This window comes from Lutra lutra, chromosome 9 (genome assembly GCF_902655055.1).
Source record: "Lutra lutra chromosome 9, mLutLut1.2, whole genome shotgun sequence".
NCBI classification, from domain to species: domain Eukaryota; kingdom Metazoa; phylum Chordata; class Mammalia; order Carnivora; family Mustelidae; genus Lutra; species Lutra lutra.
In genome coordinates this window covers 34,974,827-35,000,990 of record NC_062286.1, presented here as the reverse complement: position 1 = coordinate 35,000,990, position 26,164 = coordinate 34,974,827, and the positions used below count along the sequence as shown (strand labels likewise).

The 26,164-nt window shown below is 45.4% G+C and overlaps 2 protein-coding genes across 13 annotated transcripts in view; one reads left to right on the top strand and one right to left on the bottom strand.

Annotated features, from left to right (window-relative positions):
• Positions 1 to 15,727: 15,727 nt before the first annotated feature.
• On the bottom strand, positions 15,728 to 19,166 carry LOC125108723 (translation initiation factor IF-2-like). The gene is made up of 2 exons (XM_047744954.1): positions 17,693 to 19,166; positions 15,728 to 16,072 (listed from the first exon to the last, which is right to left on the bottom strand). Exon 1 carries the CDS (start codon positions 18,853 to 18,855, stop codon positions 18,241 to 18,243), a length of 615 nt encoding a protein of 204 aa, XP_047600910.1. The 5' UTR covers positions 18,856 to 19,166; the 3' UTR covers positions 15,728 to 16,072; positions 17,693 to 18,240.
• KCNG3 (potassium voltage-gated channel modifier subfamily G member 3) overlaps positions 19,164 to 26,164 on the top strand; it is a 103,908-nt gene continuing 96,907 nt past the window's right edge. For 11 of the 12 annotated variants that reach the window (XM_047744941.1, XM_047744946.1, XM_047744944.1 and 8 more), the window contains exon 1: positions 19,164 to 19,913. In XM_047744941.1, coding sequence (XP_047600897.1) covers positions 19,249 to 19,913 — 665 coding nt within the window. In that variant the 5' untranslated portion in view covers positions 19,164 to 19,248. The remainder of the gene's footprint in view (positions 19,914 to 26,164) is intronic. The other variant, XM_047744950.1, reaches the window with a different exon arrangement.

Genomic DNA, 26,164 nt, shown 5'->3' with positions numbered 1-26,164 from the left:
CTAGGACCCTGGGATCATGACCCAAGCAGAAGGCAGGTGCCCAAACGACTGAGCCACCCCGGTGCCCCATTTTTAACTTTTAAAAAAGTTTATTTATTTATTTATTTATTTATTTATTTAGGGGAGTACGGATGGGGGGAGGGGCAGAGGGAAAGGGAGAAACGCACTCCCTGATGGACCCTGGGATCATGACCTGAGCAGAAGGCAGATGCTTAATTGACTGAGCCACCCCGGTGCCCCTATTATATACCTACTTTATTTGTTTGTTTATTTATTTATTTATTTATTTATTAAGATTTTATTTATTTATTTGACAGAGAGAGAGACACAGGGAGAGAGGGAACACAAGCAGGGGGATTGGGAGAGGGAGGTGCAGGCTTGTTGCTGAGCAGGGAGTCCGGTACGGGACTCAATCCCAGGAGGCTGGGATCGTGACCTGAGCCGAAGGTCACTGATGCTTCATTGACTGAGCCATTCATGTGACCCTATATACCTTCTTTAAAAAATATATCATTAAACGTTATTTCACAGTTTTGGGGAGTACTGGTCAGGTATAGAATGTTTGTATTTACTTTTTTTTTTTTTTTTAAGTAGGCTCCATGCCCAATGTAGGGCTTGAACTCACAATCCTGAGATCAAGAGTCACTTGTTCTACTGACTGAGTCAGTTAGTGGCTCCTGGATTTACTTTTTATGGATCATTTCCATTTCTCCATTAGAACATAAGCTCCTAAACCATAGAGACTTCATTTTGTTCGCTGCTGTACTCTCAGATAATAGAACAATGCCTATCGCACAGGAATTTCTCAATAAATGTTGAATGGAAGAATAACAAAATAAATCGTGGCCCAGACATAGGGGGAGTTCGGAAACAGCGCACATCTTCCAAGGGGCCCAGAGATGAGGGTGAATGCAGCTGCCCTCAGGGTGCCTGTCATTTGTCTGGGCTCGCATGGCAGAGCGCAGTGAATGTTGGCAGGGCCAAGAGAAGTCCCAAAGAAGGCATTAATCATCTTGGCGCTACCCTGGAGGCCTAGGGAAGTGAGAGGCACAGGCAAAGCCATGAATTGCGACCTCACCCAAGATTTTTTTTAAGTAAGGTCTATGCTCAATGTGGGGCTTGAACTCTTGACCCAGAGATCAAGAGTCACATGCTCTACAAACTGAGCCAGCCAAGAGCCCCAAGATTTTTTTTAAAAAACAGCCACCTGCAATCATTTACTTAATCAATGCAGTTTTAACGAGGCTCCACAATGAGCATAACCAGGTGCCTGTTGGTTCACCTTCAACAAGAATTGTGTCTTAGGGAGTATTTGAAAAATACAAGGAGAGGGCAAACAACCAGCTTCAAAGGCAGGCAGCCACCTCTGCACCTGCCTTTCCCTGGGACTGTGTCTGGGTGACAAAGCTCCTGGATAGCTGATTGGTGTTCATGTTGGTTCTGGGCAATGATTCCTAGGTCTAGATGGGGTTATCTGGCTATGGACTTTAGGTGGCATTGGAGTCCCTGAGTACTCTGACTCCCTGGGAGAGCTGTGACATCCAGTTCTTTCTCTGTGGCAAAAGAGAGGTTGGAATTGAAGTGCTTTAGTAATAGAACTAGATGGGGCACCTGGGTGGCTCTGTCGTTAACCACCTGCCTTCAGCTCAGGTCATGATCTCAGGGTCCTGGGATCGAGTTGCATGTCAGGCTCCCTGCTTAGCAGGGAATCTGCTTCTCCTTCTACCCTTCCCCCTGTCCATTCTCTCTCTTTCTCTCTCAGATAAATAAAACCTTAAAAAAAAAAAAAAGTAATAGGACTAGATGAAGCCATGATGCTTCACCTTCAAGAGACCCACAGGTACTTCAGGCTTTGGTAACTCAGAATGATGTCATATAGTATTGGCTCCCCACAAGTTGGCTTTCAGGCCTGGAAGGTGGAGGCCTTACCGCAGGAACCTTTTTTTAAAATAACCAGACAGTTTTATTTCTGTCTTTTACCCATGCCCAAACACAAGTTGTGGGTTTTTTTTTTTTAAAGATTTTATTTATTTATTTGAGAGAAAGAGAGAGAGGGAGCAGAGGAGAAGGGGAGGGAGAAGCAGACTCTGTGCTTAACGTGAAACCTGACACAGGGTTTGATTTCATAACCCCAAGATCATGACCTGAACTGAAATCAAGAGTCAGAGGCTTCACCGATGGAGCCACCCAGGTACCCCCCAAGTACAAGTGTTTAGGGCCTAGTGCTTCTGGATACTGAGACAAGATAGCACCACCCAAAGACTGGAGACATCTATCTCTAGCATAAATCTAGATCGGGGTATGTGAAGAGAGACACAGGGATGAAGAGGGTCATAAACTTTCCAAGACAAGGGCTGCAACCATTTCAGGTGAATACAAAGATTTTTTTCAGGAGGCCAACCAAAGGGGATTTGTAAGGAAAGCGGAATCAGACTAGAGGAATGACCCGCAAACCCCAGGAACTGTTTTGAGTGTTAGATGGCTTGAAAAGCTTCAAGCCTAGGACCATGGTCACCTTTGCTCGAGTCAGCATGCCCTGGCTGAAGAGATAGTCTGGGATGGCCATCTCAGGCCACAACACAGTGCCTCTGTTTCTAGAGAGTTGATTGTATTCCTTGTGGGGAGAGGAGGTTTCTGAGTTACTTTTCTGAAGAGAATCCCCAAATTCAATGACTTAAAGAACAAAGAAGCTGGTTTCTCTTTTGAATAATGTCTGAGAGGAGTGTCTAGGTCAATACTTTGTGTCTTGAGGTTATTAATGGGCTAGGTTCCTTCTTCTTGTGGCTCCTCCATCTCCTACAGTCTTATTTCCCTGGCTGAAGCTGGGCCATCACCTTGTCCAGATTCTAGCAGTGGGGAGGTAGGAAGAGACCTCGTGTCAGCCCACATTTAGAAATTTGAAGCCAAGTTCAAGGACTAGAGATTGAACTATGAATCCTTTGAGTATAAAGACCTATTAAAAATTCATCTTTGTGGGGCATCTGGCTGGCTCAGTTGGTACAGCATGCAACTCTTAATCTCGGAGTTGTGAGTTTGAGGACCATGTTGGGTGTAGGGATTACATAAAAATAAAATCTTAAAAAAAAATTCACTTTGCATTTTAAATCCCCAGAACCTAGCACAGTACCTACACATATGTTGCCAATAAATACATGTGGTTGTGTTTGTCAAGTTTCTTTTAGTTATAAGAAAATACTATTGAGAGCTTAGCGGGAAGCTTCTCTGGGTGACTCCCTAGAATTTACAGAAAGGAGTTAAGTATTAAGTCTCAGGAAGAACAGGAACTAGCACAGCTACAGGGAACTCAGCAGCTGGTTCATGGACATTTTCTGTAGGGCAATACTCTGGATTCAGCTCCCAAAACCCTCGGGCTTGGTTGTTATTGATTCATTGAATGCTCCAGATCGACAGACAACAGAATGTGGCTGTCCCAGGCTGGCCCAGCTGTCATCTCCTATCAGTCAGCCCCAGCCAGGAATGGGGAGGAAAAACACAGACAAGACCCCTGGGTGCCAGCCCAGGGTTTTGGACATTTCCAGAAAAGGGAAAATTGTCCCATGAATTATCATTCAAATGCCTGACCATATCCCCTTTTAGGAAGTCTTAGAAGCTTCTGTTTGTTAGGTGCTGGAGCCTAGCTGGGCAGGTGTAGCCACTAAGCAATAGGGTGGGCTCTTCAAAGTCGCTGAGCCTTGGAGGTGCTTTCAAAAATGCATATAGCTTGGAACACACACTAGGCAGTTGTAATCTTGGCAGGGTCCCAACTTGTTATTTTCATGCTTTACAAATTTCCCAGGAGAGTCTGGCAAGTACCTTGAGGGTCTGATGAACCCCCACTGTAAGTGTGGGAATATGTGCTTCTGGAGAATCCGGATCTTCTGCCTTGTCCTGCCTGTGCTTGGACCCGAGGGATGAGCAGAAGTTCAGTCCAATCTCCATTCCACCACTAAGACCACACCTTGGCTTCTTGCCCTTCTCTGAGCCAGAAGTATGCGGCCTCCAGTATTGCTAAGTAGTTTGCCTAGATGTCCTATTCCAAGAGGCTGACCACTTCTCTTGAAAGTGGGTGGAGTGGGGTTCCTGAGTGGCTCAGTTGGTTGGGTGACTGCCTTTGGCTCCAGTCATAATCTTGGAGTCCTGGGATCAAGTCCTGCATCTGACTCCCTGCTCAGTGGGGAGTCTGCTTTCCCTTCTGACCTTCCCCCTCTCATGCTCTCTCTCTCTCTCAAGTAAATAAATGAAATTTTTTTTTAAAAAGAAAGAAAGAAAGAAAGTGGGTGGAAAAAAACATTATTCCACTGCAAACTTCATACCAAGAGCCACAACTTACCTGTCCCAACCTTCCTGGAGATGCCACTGTGCTCTGACACAAACAGGAGACACAGATATTTTATATTCTTCAGTGAGTGACCCTTCATGATCTTGCTTGTCGAAGTGAAGAAGGGAGGCTGGCTATTAACTGTCTCTCTGTCTCCCAAGTAGGTTTTAAAATTAGGAAGACTGCTCAGTCAGCCTTTGTCACACAGCTGGAAAGATTAGGAAATTAGCTATTTGTGTGAGAACTTGGACAGCTTGACTCAGCTGTTTTAGAAGGCATCGGATACAATTATCTGGCAACTAGCCAGCTTAGATTAGCCAATCGGACAAAGGGACTCCCAAACTGGCTTGAATTAACGAGAAGGAAAGGGTTCTGCCTACTCTTGAGCACCATTCATTCCTTTTGAACTCTCATTCATGGCCCTGCGTGATGATACCTGGTTTCCAAGTGGGACATTGGGCTCACCCAGCTTGAGTTACCCACAGAGGTGGTACAAGGGTTCAGGAGGTTTATTGGTTACTAACTGCTGTGTAACAAATTACCCGAAATCTCAGCAAGATAAAACAGCATTTATTAGCTCCGTTTCTGTTGTTAGGAATCTGGGCACAGCTTCACTGGGTGGCTCTGGTTCAGGATCTCTTACATGGCTGCTGTCAGTTTGCTGGCTGGGGCTACAGCCACCCCAAGGCTCAGGGATAGGATCTGCCTCTGAGTTCACTCACATGGCTGTGGGCAGGCCTTGGGTCCTCTCTGACTATTTGTTGAACAGAGACATCTTCTCCTTGCCATATGGGCCTCTCTGTAGAGCAGCTCATGACATGGTAGCTGGCTTCCCTCAGATTGAGCAAACGAGAGAGCAAGAGACAATGTCCCAGATGGAAGCTGTAGTCTTTTTGGAACCTGATCTTGAAAATGGCATTGTTTCACCTTGGCTGTGTTTTATTTATTAGAAGTGGCTCACTAGGTCCAGTCAAAACTCAAAGGGAGGTGATTACCCGAGATACCACTGGGGGTCATCTTATGGGCTGCTTACCAGAGGAACTCTCAGAGATATGATGCCACTAAGAGGTTTGTCAGTTCCAGGAGATGCCAGGACGGAGGAGCAGTGTTTATCAAAGACATGGACTTGAGGCCAGAGCTAGGAAGCTGGGATGTTAGAGTAGAAAGGCCAGGCAGAAGAAGAGCCAGGTTGGGGAAGATGTGGGGGAAAAGACCAGAGAGGTAAAGTGCCATTCTCATCACCTCATATCAAAAGGTACTTGCTATTAACATGGTATCAGTGGTGAGGTTCACCATTTTGTTCAAATTGTTCCAGTGTTCACCACTGGAAAGCCTTTTAGTTGACTTTTCTGTAGATTTGACACACTGCCCTCATGGCAGTGGTTTCGTTTTGTTAGCACTTCCTAACTTGGTGATGCTACAAGATACTCTAGGTTCATTGTGTATATTTCTTGCCTGGTCCTAGACTCAGCCATTCCTCCAAGGAGCCTTGGTTCCTTTTACCGGAGAATGGTATTAGAAACCAAGATCTGGGCGCTGGGTGTGCTCAACTCAACCGTATTTTCAACTTTTATTATTTCCTCACCTAAGATAAAGTGTGCTGTACTTTTGCAAAGGCCTACTTTGGTTTCCATTATGGCTCCCTAGTTTCTTTGTATACTTTGATATTAATTCTCTCTTTTGCTTTCTCTCTACATTTAAAGGTGCTTCCATGGTCTTTGTTTGGACTGATGTCCATGGGTTTCCATCACTAGATTCTTCAGTCACATTTACTGTTTCAAGTCCAGACTTAAGCTCCTGCAGCCATTTCCTTCCTAATGTAAGGGTATTGATTGCCATTTTGCAAAGTAAAACTATAATATTTGCCTTGAGTTTGTAAGCCTGTAAAAATTAGAATTCTGTAAAACCACTGTTGGGGAAGGAGAGAGGGAGCTTGGTTGAGTTGGGACCCTAAGCCAGAAAAGGCTTGAGTTTCATAAACACATGTCCATTTTTTGAGCTTCATAAAAATCCTGGATCATGGGGTGCCTGAGTGGCTCAGTGGGTTAAAGCCTCTGCCTTTGGCTCAGGTCATGATCCTAGGGTCCTGGGATTGAGCCCCACATCAAGCTCTCTGCTCAGCAGGAGCCTGCTTCCCTTCCTCTCTCTCTGCCTGCCTCTGCCTACTTGTGATCAGTCTGTCAAATAAAGAAATAAAAATATTTTAAAAAATACTTTAAAAATTTTAAATTTTTAAAATAAAAATACTTTTTAAAAAAACCTGGATCAGGGACACCTGGGTGGCTCAGTGGGTTAAGCCGCTGCCTTCGGCTCAGGTCATGATCTCAGGGTCCTGGGATCGAGTCCCACATCGGGCTCTCTGCTCAGCGGGGAGCCTGCTTCCCTCTCTCTCTCTCTCTGTCTGCCTCTCTGTCTACTTGTGATCTCTCTCTGTCAAATAAATAAATAAAATCTTAAAAAAAAAACCTGGATCAAAGAAAGATGGAGCAATATTTATGTTTTGTTTTTTTTTTTTAATAATTTGTCTCTGTGGCTACTACCCTGAAACTCAAATATGGCCAAAAATCCCTTTCCCTTCAGTTTAACAAACACAAACCGAGCTTCTTCAGAAAGAGCTTTCAAAATAAACACACATACGCATGTATAAATGAAAATGTGAAAGCACAGACTTTTTACAAACAGCACAAAAAATGGTGAGCTAACAGCACAATTTTCTTGTCCTGAGATAACCACGATTTGTCCAACTTTCTTTATTGTAGACCTGGGATTCTTCAAACCCTCACTGCTATCAGTCAGCCTGAGGGGAAGGAGGGAGGCCTGCACGGCTGGTCTGATGGGCGTCTAAGATCTTTCCCTGGCCTTCCTGGAAATGAGCTCCCATTTGCCTCTCAGACCAGCTTGGGAAGCCTGGTTGTCTTGGCACTTCTCTGGCCCTCTCAGATTCTCCCCGATTCCCAGCTTACTGATTCCAGTGCTCATGGTCTGGGCTTCAAGTCAGGTAGGCCTAACTTTCCAAATGTTTTAATGACCTTCCTGTGTCCTGCTTTCTCTTCTTTTCCTTCTTTTATGGGGGGGGGGGGGGGCGTAGGGTGGGTGGTCTCTCTTTATTTGCCCTGAAAGTTCTACTCTTTTCTCTGTCCAATAAAGCTATCCAAAGACTATTCCTGACGGTCCTTACAAGTCTAGTTATACTCTTTCATGGAGCTGAATTCCTTGATAGCTTTAGGTGTAGTGTTACCTTTGCCTAGGTGATATCTGGAAGCTACTGCCTCCTTAACGTAGAACCCATCCCTTTTACAGTATGTGGTCACTGCTTTTTCTCTCTAGTGGCCCTCAGAAAGTTTCTTTTCTTAGCCTTGGAAATGTTCAGTTTTGTTTTGTTTTTAAGATTTTATTTATTAATTTGAGAGAGAGAGAGAGCAGAAGCAGGGGGAGTAGCAGGCTCCCCACGGAGCAGAAAGCCTGATGTAGGGCTTGATCCCAGGACCCTGGAATCATCACCCGAGCGCAAGGCAGATGCTTAACTGGCTGAATCAGCCAGGCGCCCCTGAAATGTTCAGTTGTAAGGATGCCTATTAAACCAAGAAGATTGACCTACTGAAGCTCAACGACTGCAAAATCCTTTCTCAGTCAAATTCTGTACAGGGACCTGTATTCCAAGTAGTTCTCATTTTGTCCTTAAAATCCCTCTGACCTAAATTGGTTTTTGCCATATACATCACTACAGTTTAACATCTAAAAACACCTTAAGGGGCGCCAGGGTGGCTCAGTGGGTTAAGTCTCTGCCTTCGGCTCAGGTCATGATCCCAGGGTCCTGGGGTCGAGCCCCATATTGGGCTCTCTGCTCAGCAGGGAGCCTGCTTCCCCCTCTCTGCCTACTTGTGATCTCTCTCTGTGTCAGATAAATAAATAAAATCTTTAAAAAAATAAATAAAAATAAAAAAATAAAAACACTTAAACATCTAACATGGTACTTGTTAAGGCTGAGATAAAATGGGCTGCCTGCCCCCTGAGAGGGTAACAGGAGACAGCAGCCTTTCCTATGTGCCTAGTTGATTACTTAGCCAGTTAGAAGTCAGGTCAGAGTGAACATTCCTCTAGAGGATCCCATAGTGACTGAATCAAATGAAGTGGCAACGTTACTCATGTACCTTGCATTTTCACACTTTGGGACAATCAACTGAGTGGCACCGTTCAGACTGGTTTCCTTGAGGGTCCTAGAAGCAAGGTGATATCTCAGCAATATTTAATCTATATAGTATATAAATATCACTCTCGACTTCGTTACTAGGGAGAAATCACAGTGAACTCTAAATTGAAAGCCCTGAGGAATGCTGATTCAGTGGAAGTTATATTCGCATTTTCTCCCTTTCTGTAAGAATCTGTCACTGTCGAGATAGACCACTGGGATAGTCATTGAGCGTTTGCTCATAATCCCTTGACACTAAGTTAAATATGCACTACATCTAGAGAAGATAATACCTTGGCATTGTCCAATGAAACTTGGTAAGCCTATTTTCTTCTTTCTTTGGAGATTTACACTGACATTTACTCTAATTGTTCCTGCAGTTTCATCCATCACAATAGAAGCTAGTGGACGGGTATAAAAAGCTTCTCAGTGTTCCTTTCCTCCGAGGATTTTTATTTGTGATTACTTTCCTCTAGAAAGGAAAAATCCTCCTCGGAAGACTGAAAGTACTAGCAAATGTTAAGCAGAGGGCAAGGTCCCTTGCAGGCATAGGAAGAGCCTATCTGAAGATAGGATCTGATGTCACTTGGCCACATGGCGTTACAGCCGGCAATACATTTTAGCATTTTTTGCTGAGCCATAGCCTCTGTTCTCTGACCCAGGCCTTGGACAGGCTTATAGCAACCTAATTGCATCTGCTCTAAGCCTCCTTTAAAAACTGTAAATCTTCCAGATTGCTGTATTTCCCAGCTTTCCACTAAAAGCATCCTTTTTGCTAACCTGGGAAAACGTGTCTTAGGGAAAACCGAGGCTGGGGTTTTGCCATAGAAGGGTACAGGATCACACAAACCAGAACTGGATGATTTCTATCTCCAGGTAAGAACTGGAGAAAAAATAGCCCCTATTTTAAATCCTGTACCTTAGAGAAAAATGCAATTGCCGTTGAAGAGGGTATCAATTATTAAATGTAGAGTCAATGCTATTTTGGTTGCATCTACAATGAGAAGATCATTTCCAGGAATACCATACGCTTTGTTTCAGTCAACCCCAGCCCCAATCTTTTCTCTGAGACAGAAATAATAGCACTGGGCATAAGGGGGAGGAGGGCTGGGGTTGTGGGGCAGGGAAATAAGATTGTTACGGGGACAGAAGGGTAAGGACAGCAGGTGTTTTTCAAAGCAGACTCTTAAACTAGTTAGTTTTTGTTCATTAATGTTGATAAAGGCAGCCCTCTTCTTTGCAGAATGGATAGAACACAGTGGGGAACTTCCATTCATTTTGAAAATGTCTTTGATTTTTCTTGTGTGTAGAATCCTTTCTTGGGCTGTTTGAATCTGCCCTGTGATGTGGTAAGGGGGGAATCCCTCTTTCTCTGCTTGGCTCTCCCACTTCCTTCCTGTCTGGGCTCAAAGCGTGCTTTGCTGGCAACCTTCTCTAGCTCATACTGGAACACCCAGTCCGGCAGTAAGGTCTCTGAGATGTCAGTCTACCATGAGGGCAACAGCTTTTTACATTTCTCCCCATATTTTCTATAGTTCCCTGAGTCAAGACACACAGAACCTCCTGGATCCACATCCACATTCAGTCCCTTCTGGATAGTTTTATTTATTTTTCTGGTAATAGTTTTGAAGTGTTTAATTCAATCATGGCCAGTATTTATTTATTTATTTATTTATTTATTTTTTCCCTTGAAGCCTGTGGTCTACTTCCACAATATCTCCTTCCTCCAGGGACAGATATAGGTAGATGATGGCATCGGGACACAAGTAAAGCCAATTCCAGGAATTTTCCTAACAAAAGCACCTGCTAAGATGGGACTCTGGGGCTGACCCATGGTTGGGGCCTGCTAAATGAGTAGGACTTCTGCAGTGTTTTTAATGCTAGGAAGCTGGCATACACTGTACATCCAGGGAAAACCATGCCAAGATCTTCTCTGCCAGTATGCCAACCATTTAACAAAATTGAAGTGGTTTTTCAGAAAGAGCCTGGGTTTTTCAAGTTGGTCATTTTTTTTTTAAAGATTTTATTTATTTATTTGACAGGGAGAGAGACAGGGAGAGAGGGAACACAAGCAGGGGGAGTGGGAGAGAGAGGGAGAAGCAGGCTTCCCACCAAAGAGGGAGTCCAGTGAGGGGCTCAATCCCAGGACTCTGGGATTATGACCTGAGCCGAAGGCAGATGTTTAACGACTGAGCCACCCAGACACCCCTCACGTTGGTCATTTCTAACTTCACTGTTACTTATATACGGATACTGCCAATTCAGTACTCTATTTAGAATACTATTTTTTAATCAGCAGTAATAGTCATTAATTTCCTCACTCAATAGTTACTGAGCTTCAGCAAGGAGCCTAGTACTCTCCTAGATGCTGGGGACATTGCTGTGAACCAGTGCCAGGGTCCCCGTTCTCAGAGGGAGTGAGCACAGTCTGGTGGGGAAACAGATGATGAACAAGTAACAGGTGAATGAACAAGATGATTTTTTTACAGTGATAAGGGAATAAGAAAGTAGGTTGATAGGCTAGCATGGGTGGTCAGGGAAGGCCTCTTCAAGGAAATGACCTTTGAACTGAGACCTGAGAAAGAACAAATCAACCACATAATGCTCTGGGTCAGAATGTTCCAGGCAGAGGGAGCGGCAAGTTCCTGGCCCCAGATGTAACTGAGCAGAGGAGGGAAGACACAGCAAGAACTGGCCTGAGGGAAAAGAGAATTTGATAAGAGGATATGTGCTGAGATTTTCTTCTTTTTTTTAACTTTTTAAAAAAATATTTTTTAAAAAATATTTTATTTATTTATTTAACAGAGAGAGAGAGGGAGAGAGAGAGGGGGAGAGAGAGAGAGAGAAACAGCTGAGAGAGGGGATATAAACAGGGGGAGTGGGAGAGGGAGAAGCAGGCTTCCTGCCCTGCCTGATGTGGGGCTCTATCCTAGGACCCTGGATCATGACCTGAGCTGAAGGCAGCTACTTAATGACTAAAAAAAAGAAACTAGTTTTTTAAAAACTGCAAACATAATCCTTGAACTCCATTAAAAAAAAAAAAAAAAGACAAAAGGTTTACAACCAGTAACAAGTAGGTCTCATATTTACTCTAACCATTTACTCTCCCAGTTCCTTGAGCAGGGAAGAATCACCTATAACTTTATTTTATGTATCTTTTCAGAAGCCTTATCATTTATCCGTATTTATATACATGTATCTTAAGTATAAAGTAGGAATAATTTAACTCATAGTGTAGTACCTAGACTTTGTTTAGCAATTTGACTTAGTAACTTTTGTTTTGTTTTGTTTTGTTTAAGATTTCATTTATTTATTTATTTGGCAGACAAAGAGACACACAGAGAGAGGGAACATGAGCAGGGGGAATGGGAGAGGGAGAAGCAGGCTTCCCACTGAGCAGGGAGCCCGATGTGGCGATGCCAGGACCCCAGGATTATGACCTGAGCCAAAGGCAGATGCTTAACGACTGAACCACCCAGATGCCCCATTAGTAACTTAAAAAAAAAAAAAAATATATATATATATATATATATTTTTTTTTTAAAGATTTTATTTATTTACTTGACAGAGATCACAAGTAGGCAGAGAGACAGGCAGAGAGAGAGGAGGAAGCAGGCTCCCCGCCGAGCAGAGAGCCCGATGCGGGGCTCGATCCAGGACCCCGAGACCATGACCCGAGCCGAAGGCAGAGGCCCAACCCACTGAGCCACCCAGGCACCCCTAAAAAAATATATATATATATATTTTTTAAAGATTTTATTTATTTATTTGACAGAGAGAGATCACAAGCAGGCAGAGAGGCAGGTAGAGAGAGAGGAGGAAGTAGGCTCCCTGCTGAGCAGAGAGCCGGATGCGGGGCTCGATCCCAGGACCCTGAGATCATGACCTGAGCCGAAGGCAGCGGCTTAACCCACTGAGCCACCCAGGCACCCCTAAAAAAATATTTTTAAGTAATCTGTACACCCAACGTGGGGTTTGAACTCACAACCCCGAGACCAAGAATTGCATGCTCCACCAACTGAGCCAGGTAGGTACCCTGACTTAGAAATGGTTCTATATGAACCTGTATGAACAACAGTATTAGGTTCATGGACATGCTCTATTATTTAAATAACCAGTTTCCTAATTGTGGACATTTAGGTAGTTTCTAGACTTCTGCTATTGAAAACAATGCAACAATCCTTAAATGTACGTCTTTACAAAGTACATGAATTTATTTGTAGGATAAATGGCTGATGTTTAAATTGCGGGACTACTAGGTATGTGCATTTAAAGTTGTGGGTTTTTTAAAAATTTTTTTTCAAAGATTTTATTTATTTGACAGAGAGAGATCACAAGTAGGCAGTGAGGCAGGCAGAAAGAGAGCAGGAAGCAGGCTCCCTGCTGAGCAGAGAGCCTGATGTAGGGCTTGATCCCAGGACCCTGAGATCATGACCTGAGCCAAAGGCAGAGGTCCAACCCACTGAGCCACCCAGGCACACCTGTATTTAAAGTTTTTTTGTTTTTTTGAAGATTTTATTCATTTATTTGACAGGCAGAGATCACAAGCAGGCAGAGAGGCAGGCAGAGAGAGAGAGGTGGAAGCAGGCTCCCTGCTGAGCAGAAAGCCCAACGTGGGGCTGTATCTCAGGACCCTGGGATCATGACCTGAGTCAAAGGCAGAGGCTTTAACCCACTGAGCCACCCAGGTGCCCCTGCATTTAAAGTTTTAATAGACATGGTCAAATGTGTGCTGAGCTTTTTTATATTCTGGAGAATTGAGAGGGCCTCTTTACGATAGACATTGTGAAAAAGTGCATTTAGGTCTGGTCTGAAGGAATAATTGTCAACATTTAAGAATAAGCTTAAATGAAGCTCAAAGTTTAAAATTTTTGTTTTTGTATTATGGACAATTTCAAATAAACACAAAGAGGGAGAGATTAATGTCAGGAACTCCCATACTCAGCTTCAATAATTATCAACTCACAGCTCATCTTGCTTCATCTACATCCTCAATCCACTTGCCCCGGCCTTGATTGTTTTGAAGCAAATATCAGACATCATATCCTCTCCTGCTTAAATATTTCAGGGTATAAAAGTGACTTTTTCTTAAAGATTTTATTTGTTTGCTTGACAGAGAGCATGCGCGTGAGCATGAGCACAAGAAGGGGGAGCATCAGAGGCAGAGGGAGAAGCAGGGTCTCTGCTGAGCAGGGAGCCTGATGTGGGTCCTTGATCCCAGGTGTCCCTGAAAGTGACTTTTTGAAGATCAGTTATCTTATAGAATGACCCCCATTCAAGATCTGTCATTATGTTGTCTCTGGATTAACCTACCCTGTTCCTCACGCCCCTCCCTCCTCCGGGGGTATGTGATACTTTGCAGAGAAGGGAGTCAGTGGTGAGACAGCATGGCAGGTAAGAGAGCTCACATGACTTTGGGTTTTGGTACTGGGTGTAGTGCTTCCTAGTAGTTGTGGGTCCTCATTTCCTCATCTGGACAATGAGGGTTACAGTAAGACGTTTTTATGGAAAGCTGAGCTTGTGGTGCCACAGAGAAAGGGCTCTTAGTCACAGTAAGGAGCAAGGGATGCAGAGTGGTGGTGGGGAGAAGGGACCTTTACATCACAATCCAGCAGAGTAGCACGGGAGTGAGGGTTGGGTGGAGATAAAGGAGAAGGGCCATTCCGTAAATGGCACCAAAAAGGTTTTTGCTTTTAACGATGAAGGGTAGTAGAATAAGCCACCCCCAAATATGCCACTTTGGCATAAGGATTATCTTGAGCTAAAAGCACTTACAAAAACATTAAGTACAAGAAGCGTGCTCCGACCCTCCCACCTTTTCTTCCTTAAAGCAGGAGATGAACCTCCACATGGAAGATACCCTCCCTGTACTAGGAGGTTAAGTACCATTGTTATCATCTCTCAGAAGCTGAGGCTAAGAGAATTCTGTACAAGCAGACTTTGTCAAAAGAATTCCTATCTTCCTTTCACCTCCCCATATATGTTAGTTACTTTTCTGCAACTGCCTTTCTTCGCTCAACCCACTACAAAAGCATTTAGGTTCTGCCACTTCTCTCTTGTCTTCATTTCCTCAGGAGGGCTCCTGGGTCACATAAAACTTAAATAAATGTATATGCCTTTCTCTGTTAATCTGACACATCAACCTAATTCACAGGCCCAGTCGAAAACTCTAAGAGAGGAGAGGTAAAATTTTGCCTCCCCTGTAATGATTACACAGCGACCCTCTCCAAGCAGAGATTTAAGGAAGATAGTGTTCCTTTGGCTTTCATAAGAGCATAAAGCACCCTGGAGCAGAGAATAAGGCAAGGGCCTTGGTATAGGATAGGGGTGACTCTCTCTGCTGGCTTCTTACCTTTAAGAATGGGGTGCATTTGTTGGGATGGTTCTGAGGGCAGGTTATTAAAAGCTGCAGCTTTACCTTCTACTTGAGTAATTGTGCATAGGAGGCGAAGTCGTTAGAGTCATTTATATAAAATCAGAGACATTGGAAGGCTACGTTTCCGTGAAAAAAGCCGACTTTTTGAAGCCTCCGCTGCTTCTGCCGATGGGGAGAAAATAAGCCGGTGGGACCATAAACAATTAGAAACACGAATTAACGGCAGAGTGAGAGCTTGCCATTTTTGTTATTATTTATTTATTTTTAAGTAAGCTCCACACCCAGTGTGGAACCCAACGTGGGGCTTGAACTCGTGATCCTGAGATCAAGACTGTAGCTAAAATCAGCAGTTGGACGCCTAACCGACTGAGCCACCCGGGGGCCCCAAGGGCCAGGGCTTTTTAAAGCAGAGTGGGTTAGTGAGCAGCAAAGATGGATAGTGCCCACAAGGTATTTCAACTTACTGAGCTTTGGGACAGGGCACTCAGAGTCCCTGAGCTCAACCGGTAGTGCAATGCAAAGCGATGGAAGAATGTGTGTTCTGCCAGACTTGGCAGCATGAGGGTCACAACTTTTCACTGAATTTTTGATGTCTCGGGTTACTATTTGCGACTGGTCCCATCCTTAGATGCATGGACTTATATTTGCTTAGAACCCAGGAATGAGAAGGGGCATGGCTTGACTGGGCTAGGGGAAGTGCACACGGAGTGTGATTTGGTCAGTATCATTCACTGAGCCGTATACCACCCCCACATCCCCTCATTCAACCCTCATACCACCCCGTGATATAGTCTCATTACCTCCATTCTATGGATGAGAAGACTGAGGCTCAAAGAATTTGTTCCTGGTCACTTAGCCAATAAGTTGCGTAGCCAGAATTTTAATCTAGGGAGGGACCTAATAACCAGTTTGGAGTCCCTTATTCGGACACTTTGTAATTCTACAGATCTACAGTCCTTTTAGGCTCTGAACTTGAGGAACGGCTTGATGAACATGAACAGAAGAGCTGCCTAGTGGTGAGAGATCAGATGGAAGGTTGTGGCCGCAAGGCAGGCCCCGCAGATGGAGGAACTGGGGTCTGGAACTAGAAAACCTCATTGCAGCCTGGTCTTGACCACGATGCTGCTAAGGGAAACCAAGCCACATCTCTCCAGTTACAGTTGCATCTCAGAAAACTTGTTACTCCTGCCTAAATAAAGGTTGATAATTTGAGACTAGAAAATCTCCCGGTTCTTTCAAACTCTAAAATTCTGCCTGGTGCCTTTAAATTTTAATGCATTCTAAAGATTTATATATGAAGGCCCCAAACGTCATCCAGAATCCAGAAAAGAATTTAGATGAAATAATTCTCCATATAATCTTCTCAAAGTACAAAGGAATAGAATTTTTAATAATTCTACGAGCAGTTTTTAAGAATACTTTCTAAACCGGATTATATTGAGACAAGCCAATCATTTCTGCATCTTGCTGTTCCGTGTTAAGGAGGATTTTTTGGTGGAAAAAAAAAAAGAACATGATTTGGGTATTGCTACTGTAGTAGTGGTTGATGATATTAAAATCAAATAAACATATTACTTTGAAACAAATGAAGTTATTTAAACCTATCTCTCTAAAAATTTTTTATGAAAACATACCCAGGAGGCACAAATTATATTATCATCAAATTAATTTGTTTTCTAAGCTCAAATTTATTTTAAAAAGTGACATTTCTTCAACAGACTTTAAAGGCATTTTAGATAGGGAACACAGGAAATAAATAACGTTGGAGCAAATAATCAACGAAATAGTTGTTCTGTGTTCTGTTGCTGAGATGCTTCGAGAAAGTATTTTTAACAACTCCCCGAGGAACTGGCTCTCGCTGGTGGGAAGCCAGGCTCTTTTCTCCGCTTACATTTGCAAACTTTTCTCCATCCTCATATCCTATAACAAATCCATTTCAAGCCCTGCTGAGTCCTTGGTCTCCCTGTTTCTCAAAACAGACCCTTCCTCAAAAAAGGGGGGCGGGGCGGGGAGAGAAAAAAAAGAAAGACCTGACTCTTCCTCATGTACAAAGATTTGGGGAAGGGGTTCCCATTCCCACGTTGCAAAAATGGGTCTTCTCCATAGAATAAACTAAACGGCAAAAGAATCTTTCTGATTAAAGCTTTCATCAAGCCATTTCTATTATTAAAACCTTCGGCATCCCATTACTTATACTTTGGAATCTAAATTCTGCTGTGGAGATCCGGGTCCTCCGAGCCAAGCAAATGCATTAGCTTTCCTTAAAGACTTTAATTCTTTACATCTGAGTTTCGGCTATTTGGAATGCTTTTCTGCCCTTTCTCTCTGCCAGCTCATGACCATCACCTCCTTCCACGCTATCTTGAAACTTATTTCCTTCAGGATGTTTTCCTGGGTTAGTAGCTACTTTGCAAATACACAACTTTTGTTTTTGAGCTTTTAATCACATTAAGTGCTCTTAAGATAAGTTATCCAAGCCCAGGGATAAACAACACATAGATATTTCCATTCTTTAAGAAACCACCCAGAGTGATTTTACTTTGAGAAGAGGGACAGCACTTCAATTTTTAGGTGTCTGCTTTTCAGCTAGGAATCCGCAATAGAATCAAAGCAAAATGACTCTTTATGGTGACCTCTAGTGGGCATGGGACAATCCTACAAAATTATGGAAAGTGAAGGGCGAAGAAAACCCTTCCCAGTAACCAGCTGGGTTACTCTGAGGTCAGATGACCGCATCCCATCCCACCCCACCCTTATTTTTTCTTCCAGCATTTGTTTTGCATTTAACATAGTTTGCCTTATAACTCACCTGTTTCGCCTCTGGCGGGCAAGGCGCGGGCTGGGCTGCGGGTGTCGGATGTCGAATGTCGTTTAAAATAACCCCTGCCAGTGGAACCCACTCCCTGGGCGTAGACCCGAGCGCAGGGGAGTTCGCTCTGAGCAGACTTAAAGGGCTTTTCGAGCTCCGAGAGCCGGTGCTGCAGCCGGCTCTGGGGTGCATAGGGGAAATCAAGACATTATGAAAAGGAGGACGCAGACGAAGGCTACGGGAAAATTTAGTTCTTGCCAGTGGCAGAGCGATTCTTCCCACTTTCACCCCACTCTACGGGAAGCGTCCCGGGGGGGGGGTGGTCCAGGCGCGCTACGCGTAGACACCCTTTTAGGACCCGCGCCCCAGAAGGCAGGGGCTAGGGCCGCTCTCCCCCTCGGGAGGACAGACGGGAGGGCGACACCGAGCCTGGGTACTGGGGTGTGCGGCCGCCTTCGGAGCACGCGGTACGTGGGTCTCCGCGCCGCGAGAAGAAAAGCAAATCGGCAAGAAAACCAATCGCTGGGGTGCCTTCTCTGAGAAATCCCTTAGGGCGGTCTCAGAAACCGAGCTGGGTTACGGATAGTTTCTGGAAAAAGCTCTCCAAACGCCGTCTGTCCCCGCCCCTCAAATCCTGCACCCCAGTCTTCATCCCTCCTCACGCTCCGGTCGCCTTCCTGGGGGTGGGGGCGGGGGCTGTTAAAAGGGCCCTCGGGAGCTGCCCAAGTCATCCCTGATGGCCCGGGGCGGCACGCGGAAGCAGGCACCTTGGCCGCGGGGATTTGCCCTCTCCCCATTCCTCGCACCTCCCCCCCGCCCCGGGGCTCCCGGACCCCTCTTGGCCGCGGCGGGCGGGAGGGGAGGGGGAGGACGGCGTCACGAGGCGGGGAGCCCGAGGTCCAGGGCGGGGCGCCGGGGAATCCCAGGCGCGCGAGCCCGGGAGGTGCGGGCGCGGGTGGGAAGAAGAGGGCGGCGCGCGGAGGGAGGTGAGCGGAGCAGAGCAGGGAGGCGAGGAGGGGGAACCGCGAGGAGGCCCCGCCCCCGCCTCGCGGAGCCGGCTCTCCGCCGCCTCCGAACCCGCTCACTTTGCCTCTCGCCTCTGGACGGCGGCGGGGCGGTTGCTGGAGCCGCGGCCAGAGGGAGCGCCGGGGACGGGGAGCCATCCTGCACCCGCGCCTCCTCCCGGCGCCCGCGCCCCTCGGGGGCTGGGGGGCCGCGCCACGGTCTGAAAGGACACTCCGGCCTCGCAGGGGGGCATCCCCGGGCGCTGACAGCCTTGATCCCGACCAGTGGGCGCGCAGCGCTGGCGCCTGAGGGGACTCCCCGGCCACCTGCAGGTGCCGCCGCGCCGAGGGAGCGTCGCTAGCAGCAACGCCAGGCTGCCGAGGACACTGGAGCCGAGGGGTCTCCGGGGCAGCGAAGGGCAAGAGCAGAGCCCGCAGCGAGAGCCGGCCAGCCGGTCCGCGGGCCCCGACGGCGCGCTCCCCCGTCGGCCAACTGCAGGCAGGCCCCGCGCGGCGGCGGCCTCGGGCCTCGGGGCTTCGGGGTGGCCAGCCATGACCTTCGGGCGCAGCAGGGCGGCCTCGGTGGTGCTGAACGTGGGCGGCGCCCGGTACTCGCTGTCCCGGGAGCTGCTGAAGGACTTCCCGCTGCGCCGCGTGAGCCGGCTGCACGGCTGCCGCTCCGAGCGCGACGTGCTCGAGGTGTGCGACGACTACGACCGCGAGCGCAACGAGTACTTCTTCGACCGGCACTCGGAGGCCTTCGGCTTCATCCTGCTCTACGTGCGCGGCCACGGCAAGCTGCGCTTCGCGCCGCGGATGTGCGAGCTCTCCTTCTACAACGAGATGATCTATTGGGGCCTGGAGGGCGCGCACCTCGAGTACTGCTGCCAGCGCCGCCTCGACGACCGCATGTCCGACACCTACACCTTCTACTCGGCGGACGAGCCGGGCGCGCTGGGCCGCGACGAGGCGCGACCTGGCGGTGCCGAGGCGGCCCCCTCCCGCCGCTGGCTCGAGCGCATGCGGCGGACCTTCGAGGAGCCTACGTCGTCGCTGGCCGCGCAGATCCTGGCCAGCGTGTCGGTCGTGTTCGTGATCGTGTCCATGGTGGTGCTGTGCGCCAGCACCCTGCCGGACTGGCGCGCCGCGGCGGCCGACAACCGCAGCCTGGATGACCGGAGCAGGTACTCCGCCGGCCCTGGGAGGGAGCCCTCCGGGTAGGAGCACTGCTTCTCTGCCCGTCCCGTCCGTCCTGTCGCGTTCTGTCCGTCCCGTCCGTCGGTCCCGTCTCCGTCCTTTTTGCCTCGGGGAGGCCGAGCCAGGCCGGTTCCGGGCCCAGCGAGGCCAGCCAGGGGACGGGTTGGCTCTTCACTCCCGGCTCCTATTTTCCTGGCACCAGGTGGCTGTGGTCCATACACTAGATTCGCCTCATGAGGGCGAATCGCCAGGCCTGGGGAGGGATAAGTAGAGATAAACAAGCCTCCCCCATCTTTTAGTTTACTTTGGAGCAAATAGCAACTAGTTAACTGGATGTCCCTAAAACTTTTATTGTTAGTACTCAACAATTTAACCTTGGGCTAAGAGCAGCTTGAATTTTTGCCAATTTGTGCTGGTGTTTGGAAAGATGAAGTCTTGTTATGGTGAATTATGGTGGCCACACGTTGCATACACTTTGCAAAGTATGTACTTTAATGGAATTGTTATAAAGGAGATTAACTTAACGATAGACTGAATAATGGATGTCTGTGCCCTTTTCTCTTTTCTTTTCCAATGGAGTTAGCAAAGCACCTGTCCATCGTTTAGTACCAAAGATACACACTGTGACTTTCAGAAGGATCTTCAGTATAGGGAGGGGGAAAAAATCACTACCTTGGAAAAGAAGAAACATTTAAACTGCCCGAAATCCAGAAACAGTATTGGAGTAGTTAATAGCTTTTCTTTTCAGTTTATTAGGATGCAAGGAAAATATTTGAATCTTTCCTTCTATCGTGTTTACCTTTCAATAGAGATAACAGACTTGTGTTTTTAGTACTAGTGAGTTTATTTTGCATATTTGACAGGAGGAATAAACAGTAAAGTTGGATTTTCAAGGGAGACAGTCTCTTTGGGCACAAACACAAAATTGTATACTGTTTTGATTTTTTAAAATTTTTTGTTAACTTAAACATTTTTTTATTTATTTGAGGGGGAGAGAGAGAGCACAAGCGTGGGGAGGGGCAGAGGGAGAGGGACAAGCGGATTCTTGGCTAAGCAGGGAGCCCTATGTGAGGCTTGGTCCCAGGATCCTGAGATCATGACCTGAGCTGAAGTCAGATGTTTAATGGACTGAGCCACCCAGGCACCCCTTTGATATTGTTTTAAGTGGCCCCCTCCATTCATTTTTATTTGTTTTATTTATTTATTTTTCCTCCATTCATTTTTAAAATTAGGTTGTGCCTGATAATCTTCCCCTGTTAGACATGTGCATGTTTCCAATGATATGTGTTGTGAGGTTGAGTGCATTACTTACACATAATATTCTTCCTTCGGAGAGTGAAGATTGTTTTTTAAACTAAGAGGTAGTAAATAAAATTGTCTAGTACCACAGAGTCCATTACTGATATATTGATATCTTGGCATGAAATCCAAGATACATGTTTTAAAAGGAAATTCATTAGTGAACTAATTTTGTTTAATGCATTATGTTCTGAGTTTTTGATTTACAGAGAAGAATTACTTATTTAGTACTCCATCAGTACAATGAAATGAATTTATATATCTAAATACATAAGTGCCCTTGATTCTTCTAGAGGACCATAGGAAAATGAGCCATAGCTGGCCCAGAAATGATTCACTAGTAATTGTGGAATTCTAAGGTTAGTGAAAGTTCAAGCTACATTAGCAAAGGAAACAGAAGAATTGAGTTAGACTTCTTGGGACTGCAAAAGAAGTGAAGGAAGAAGAAGAGGGATGCTTGATTTGTGTGTGTGTATTTTATATATGTATGCAATTATCCAAGTCAGAACTGTTTCCTAGATACCCAGATATTTCAGGCAAAAGCATGTTTTTCTTGGCTTAAAGGTCCAGTTTTAAGCTCCACTCTCCCAAGTGTAGGTATATGAAAGCCAACCTCTAATCCCAGACAGATAAGCTGAAGGAGAGTGAGCAGCTGAGGAGGCTGAAAGTCACAGGGGAGCCTCCCATAGGCCCCCTCTGACTGATAGGGCCTCTACACGGGCACTTCGACAATAGTCTCTCAAACCCTGCTTGCTGCTTGTTGCTGCAATTAGTCTTTTTGAAACATCATTCTGATCATCTGACTATATTTGGTGTCTGCCAGATAAAGCCAAAACTTTTTTCTTGGCCTTTAAGGGTCTTTATGGTTTCACCACAATCTGCCCCTCTTTTCTTTCCCCTCCTTTTCTTTCCTTTTCTAAAAAAGATTTTACTTATTTAGATGACAGAGAGAAAGGGAGAGAGTACAAGCAGGGGGAACAACAGAGGGAGAGGGGAGAAGCAGGCTCCCTGCTGAGTAGGGAGCCAGATGCTGGTCTCTATCCCAGGACCCTGGGATCATGACCTGAGCTGAAGGCAGATGCTAACTGACTGAGCCACCCAGCTGCCCCCACAATCTGCCTTTCTTAACTAGTCCTGTCTTCATTTGCAAGCATCATTTTGGAGTAGCTGCTGTGTTCAAATCACTGTTGGTATTCCAAATATTGTAACTTTTTTTTTTTTTTTTTTAAATAAAGAAATGGTGTTAAGTTGGTGATGTAGGAATCAGAGGCAAACTGATCACAACTGAGTTGTTCTGGGACACAATTTGGCCTTCACAGTGGGGGAGGAGCATGGAAACAAGTCATTTTTGGAAGGTTGCCGAGATTGTGCACTGCTCATCAGTGGTGGTGGGGGGTGTCATTTATATGAACTGTAGTATACACAGTCTTTACCACTACGTGTGCTCCGCGTGAGAACATAAAAAGGAGTATTTTCCAGGTAGAAGGAACAGCAGGGGCATAGGCATGAAATTTGCATATTAGGGAGTGTGAGTCCAGTGATGGAGTGAGAGGTGGATAGAGAGCAGATGTTAGAAGGCCTCGACTGAGAAAGAGAATGATTTTATTTTGTAGGCAGTAGTTAGTGGTTGGCATGTTTGAGGTGAGTGGGTTATGCATATAAAATAACAAATGTCATGAGTTGTGTACTGTGAATTGGGAATGGGGAAGATGGGAAACAGGAGGATGAGTTTGGAGACCTTTGCAGAGGGTGGGAATGGGGGTGTGGATTGTATGGAGGTGGTAAGAATGTAGAAGAATGACCACTCTCGGAAATATTAGGAAGACTCATAATTATTCCAGGGCCTGGGAAGGATAGAGGCGGGTGTCAGGGACTGATTACGTGGGCTTCCAGGAGCTAGGAGCACTCCTATCACTTGCAGCCTCCTTTTGTCCAGACTGGCCTGCTCACTTGTTCCCAAACCCCCTGAACGTTCCTTCCTCTGCAGTCCCTTGCCTGTTGAAATTGGATCATCCATCAAGCCCAACTCAGATTCTGTTTCTTTCTTTCTTTTTTTTTTAAAGATTTTATTTATTTATTTATTTGACAGAGAGAGAGATCACAAGTAGGCAGAGAGGCAGGCAGAGAGAGAGGAGGAAGCAGGCTTCCCGCGGAGCAGAGAAGCCGATGTGGGGCTCGATCCCAGGACCCTGGGATCATGACCTGAGCCGAAGGCAGAGGCTTAACCCACTGAGCCACCCAGGCGCCACAGATTCTGTTTCTTTTTTGAAGCTTTTCCTGCCTACTTTAGATGTGATGTTTCCTTCTGAATTTCTTGAGGGATTGCTTATTAGTACTATGTATTTGCCATCTATAATATCCTTCCTAGCGTGATCGTTGTTTTTACATGTAAACATGCCCTAGCTCCTAAACTAGAGGAGACGAAAAGCCCTAGAAGGCAGCTAAATTCTCCTATCCTATTTATTATGACAGCATCTTTTAGAAAAAAATTATTCTGGCACAATAAAAGTCTACTGTTTATGTTACAATTTAGACTATAACCTTCCAGGAATATGTCTTCTGTTGCATAAATTGAAGAGCTGTTTGGGGTAAGGCCGCGGACTTCAGCTGGTGGAACTCTTAGTTGAGGAGGATGGGATTTTGTGCTAGAAATGAGAAAAAAAAGCCTATTAAATCCAAGAATGATTCTTTCATCAAGTACTGATTGTGGAAAAGGAATAAAGACAAGCATAGCATTTCTTTTTATTAAACTTTGAAATTTTGGAATAGCATACAATCTCAAAGTTTGGAAGAAATCTCGAGAGGTCTTCCAAATCAATAATTTGAAAGCTTTTTGTGTATGACTATGACACTTTTAAATTGATATGTTCTGAGGGTAATAATCAAATGATGGTTTAAAGTTTAAAAGCTACACAAGCAAGTCTTTCTCCATCTCCTGGGCATTTTTCTCTTTTTCCTTGATGTAACCAAAGTTGTTTGTATTTTGTGTGTCATTTTACAGACATTCTGTGTATTTATAAGCATATCATAAATATTTACAAGAAAACAATAACAAAAACAGTGCAATAACACTGTCCCCAAACTTGCTTTTTAAATCAGCAAGCATGCCGTGAAGACTGTTCTGTATGAGTCTATAAAGAGCTACCAGATTCTTTTATGCAGCTGCATAATATTCCACTGTTTTAAAAAAACCTTTAAATTATTTACTTATTTATTTATTTATGTTGTCTCACCTATAGAAATGCTTTAGTGAATATCCTGTATGGGTACATTATTTTTGCTTTTGTCCATAGGATAAATTCCCGAAAGTTAAGACATAGGCTCAAAGGGCATGTGCATTTGTAATTTACATAGATAATTCCAAATTGCTCTCCAAAAAATTGATGTCATTTTATACTCCTGCCAGCAATGTGTGGGAGGACATGCTTTTTCAAACACCATAAAGTGTTGTGATACTTCTGATCTTTACCATACTGTACTGGAGAAATATCTAGCAGCTTTACTTTATTTTTGCCTTACTATTTTTTTTTTAACATAGACTGAAATGTAATAGAAATACACAATCCTGCAATATTTGATGTCAGAAAATATGTTAGGGGACACTTTCAAGTCATCCTGGCTTTTGCACATTTGAACCTTCTACCATAAGCAGATTTTAATTATTTTTTGATTCTGGTGACTGTGCCCAGTAGTGTGGCTTCAGGGGCACATAAGATGGGGTTCCTCCTCATGGAATTGGTGGCCTGGTGGTGGTAGTAGAAAGGGAGGACAGACGGCAAAGGAAGCAAATAAATAAGAATTTCAGATTGTGAAGGGAAATCAAATAGGGTATATGGGTATAGAATGCAGCAGGAATGCCCCTTGCACAGGATGTGAGGAGGTGGCTTGAGTGGAGACCAGACTGATGAGAAAGACTCAGCCTTGGAAGAAGAAGGGAAGAGTGTTCTTGACAGAGGGAACAGCAAAAGCAGAAGCTCTTGGATGACCGTGAACTTGGCTTGTCCCCAGAATGGAAGGAAAGCCCATGTGGGCTAGTAGTTAGTCTAAGGGCAAGAGGTGGTTAGATGAGATTCTAGAGGAGGCAGAGGCCTATCAGGGGCAACAGCAGAAATAGTAAGACATGACATGTGAGAGAATGTGGGGCTTGATTAGGGGCATCGCTGTGGAGGTGGTGAGAAGTCACTGGATTCAGGTGGATATGTGGGTCTTTATCATGTTCCTAACAGTGACTCATCCACCAATACTAGGAAAAGTGTGAGGTCTTACTGAGTGAAGCAGTTAAGGCTACTGGTCGTGGGGTCCCTCCTGCTTAACTGGCTTGGCCACATGTCATGAGCTGGGAGTCCATTTGTTTTCTACAGGGTCTGCTTCTCACTTTGGGGGGGTACTGTGAGGAGAAGGATCTGGAGGAGGGAATCTTTTGAGAGTCAGTGGGAGAGGGACCATTTGCCATTTTCCTTTCTGTACAACCCACACCATCTCATCAAGAGGACTTCTGTTAAAGGTCGTTGGTAAATGCATTCACAACCTTCACCTATGGACAGTTGTGGTAATCTTAAAGATTTTTACTTATTTGTTTGACAGAGATACAGTGGAAGAGGGAACACAAGCAGGGGGAGTGGGGAGAGGGAGAAGCAGGCATCCCACCGAGCAGGGAGCCCAGTGTGGGGCTCTATCCTGGGATGCTGGGATCATGACCTGAGCTGAGGACAGATATTTAAGGACTGAGCCACCCAGGTGCCCCAGTTCTGGTAATCTGAGAATGCTGATGTTCTGTTTTATCTAACTGATAAGAAAGACAAACTACAGATTTTTCAGGCAGTTTGTCTTCAAGGACCATTGAGTATCATTCTGACACTGCTAAGGAGATGAGTTTTTTTTTTTTTTTTTTTGGCATTTTAACATACAGGCATACTCCTTTTTCTTTCTGAACTTCATCTGTCTATCTACCTATCTATCCATCTATTTTCTT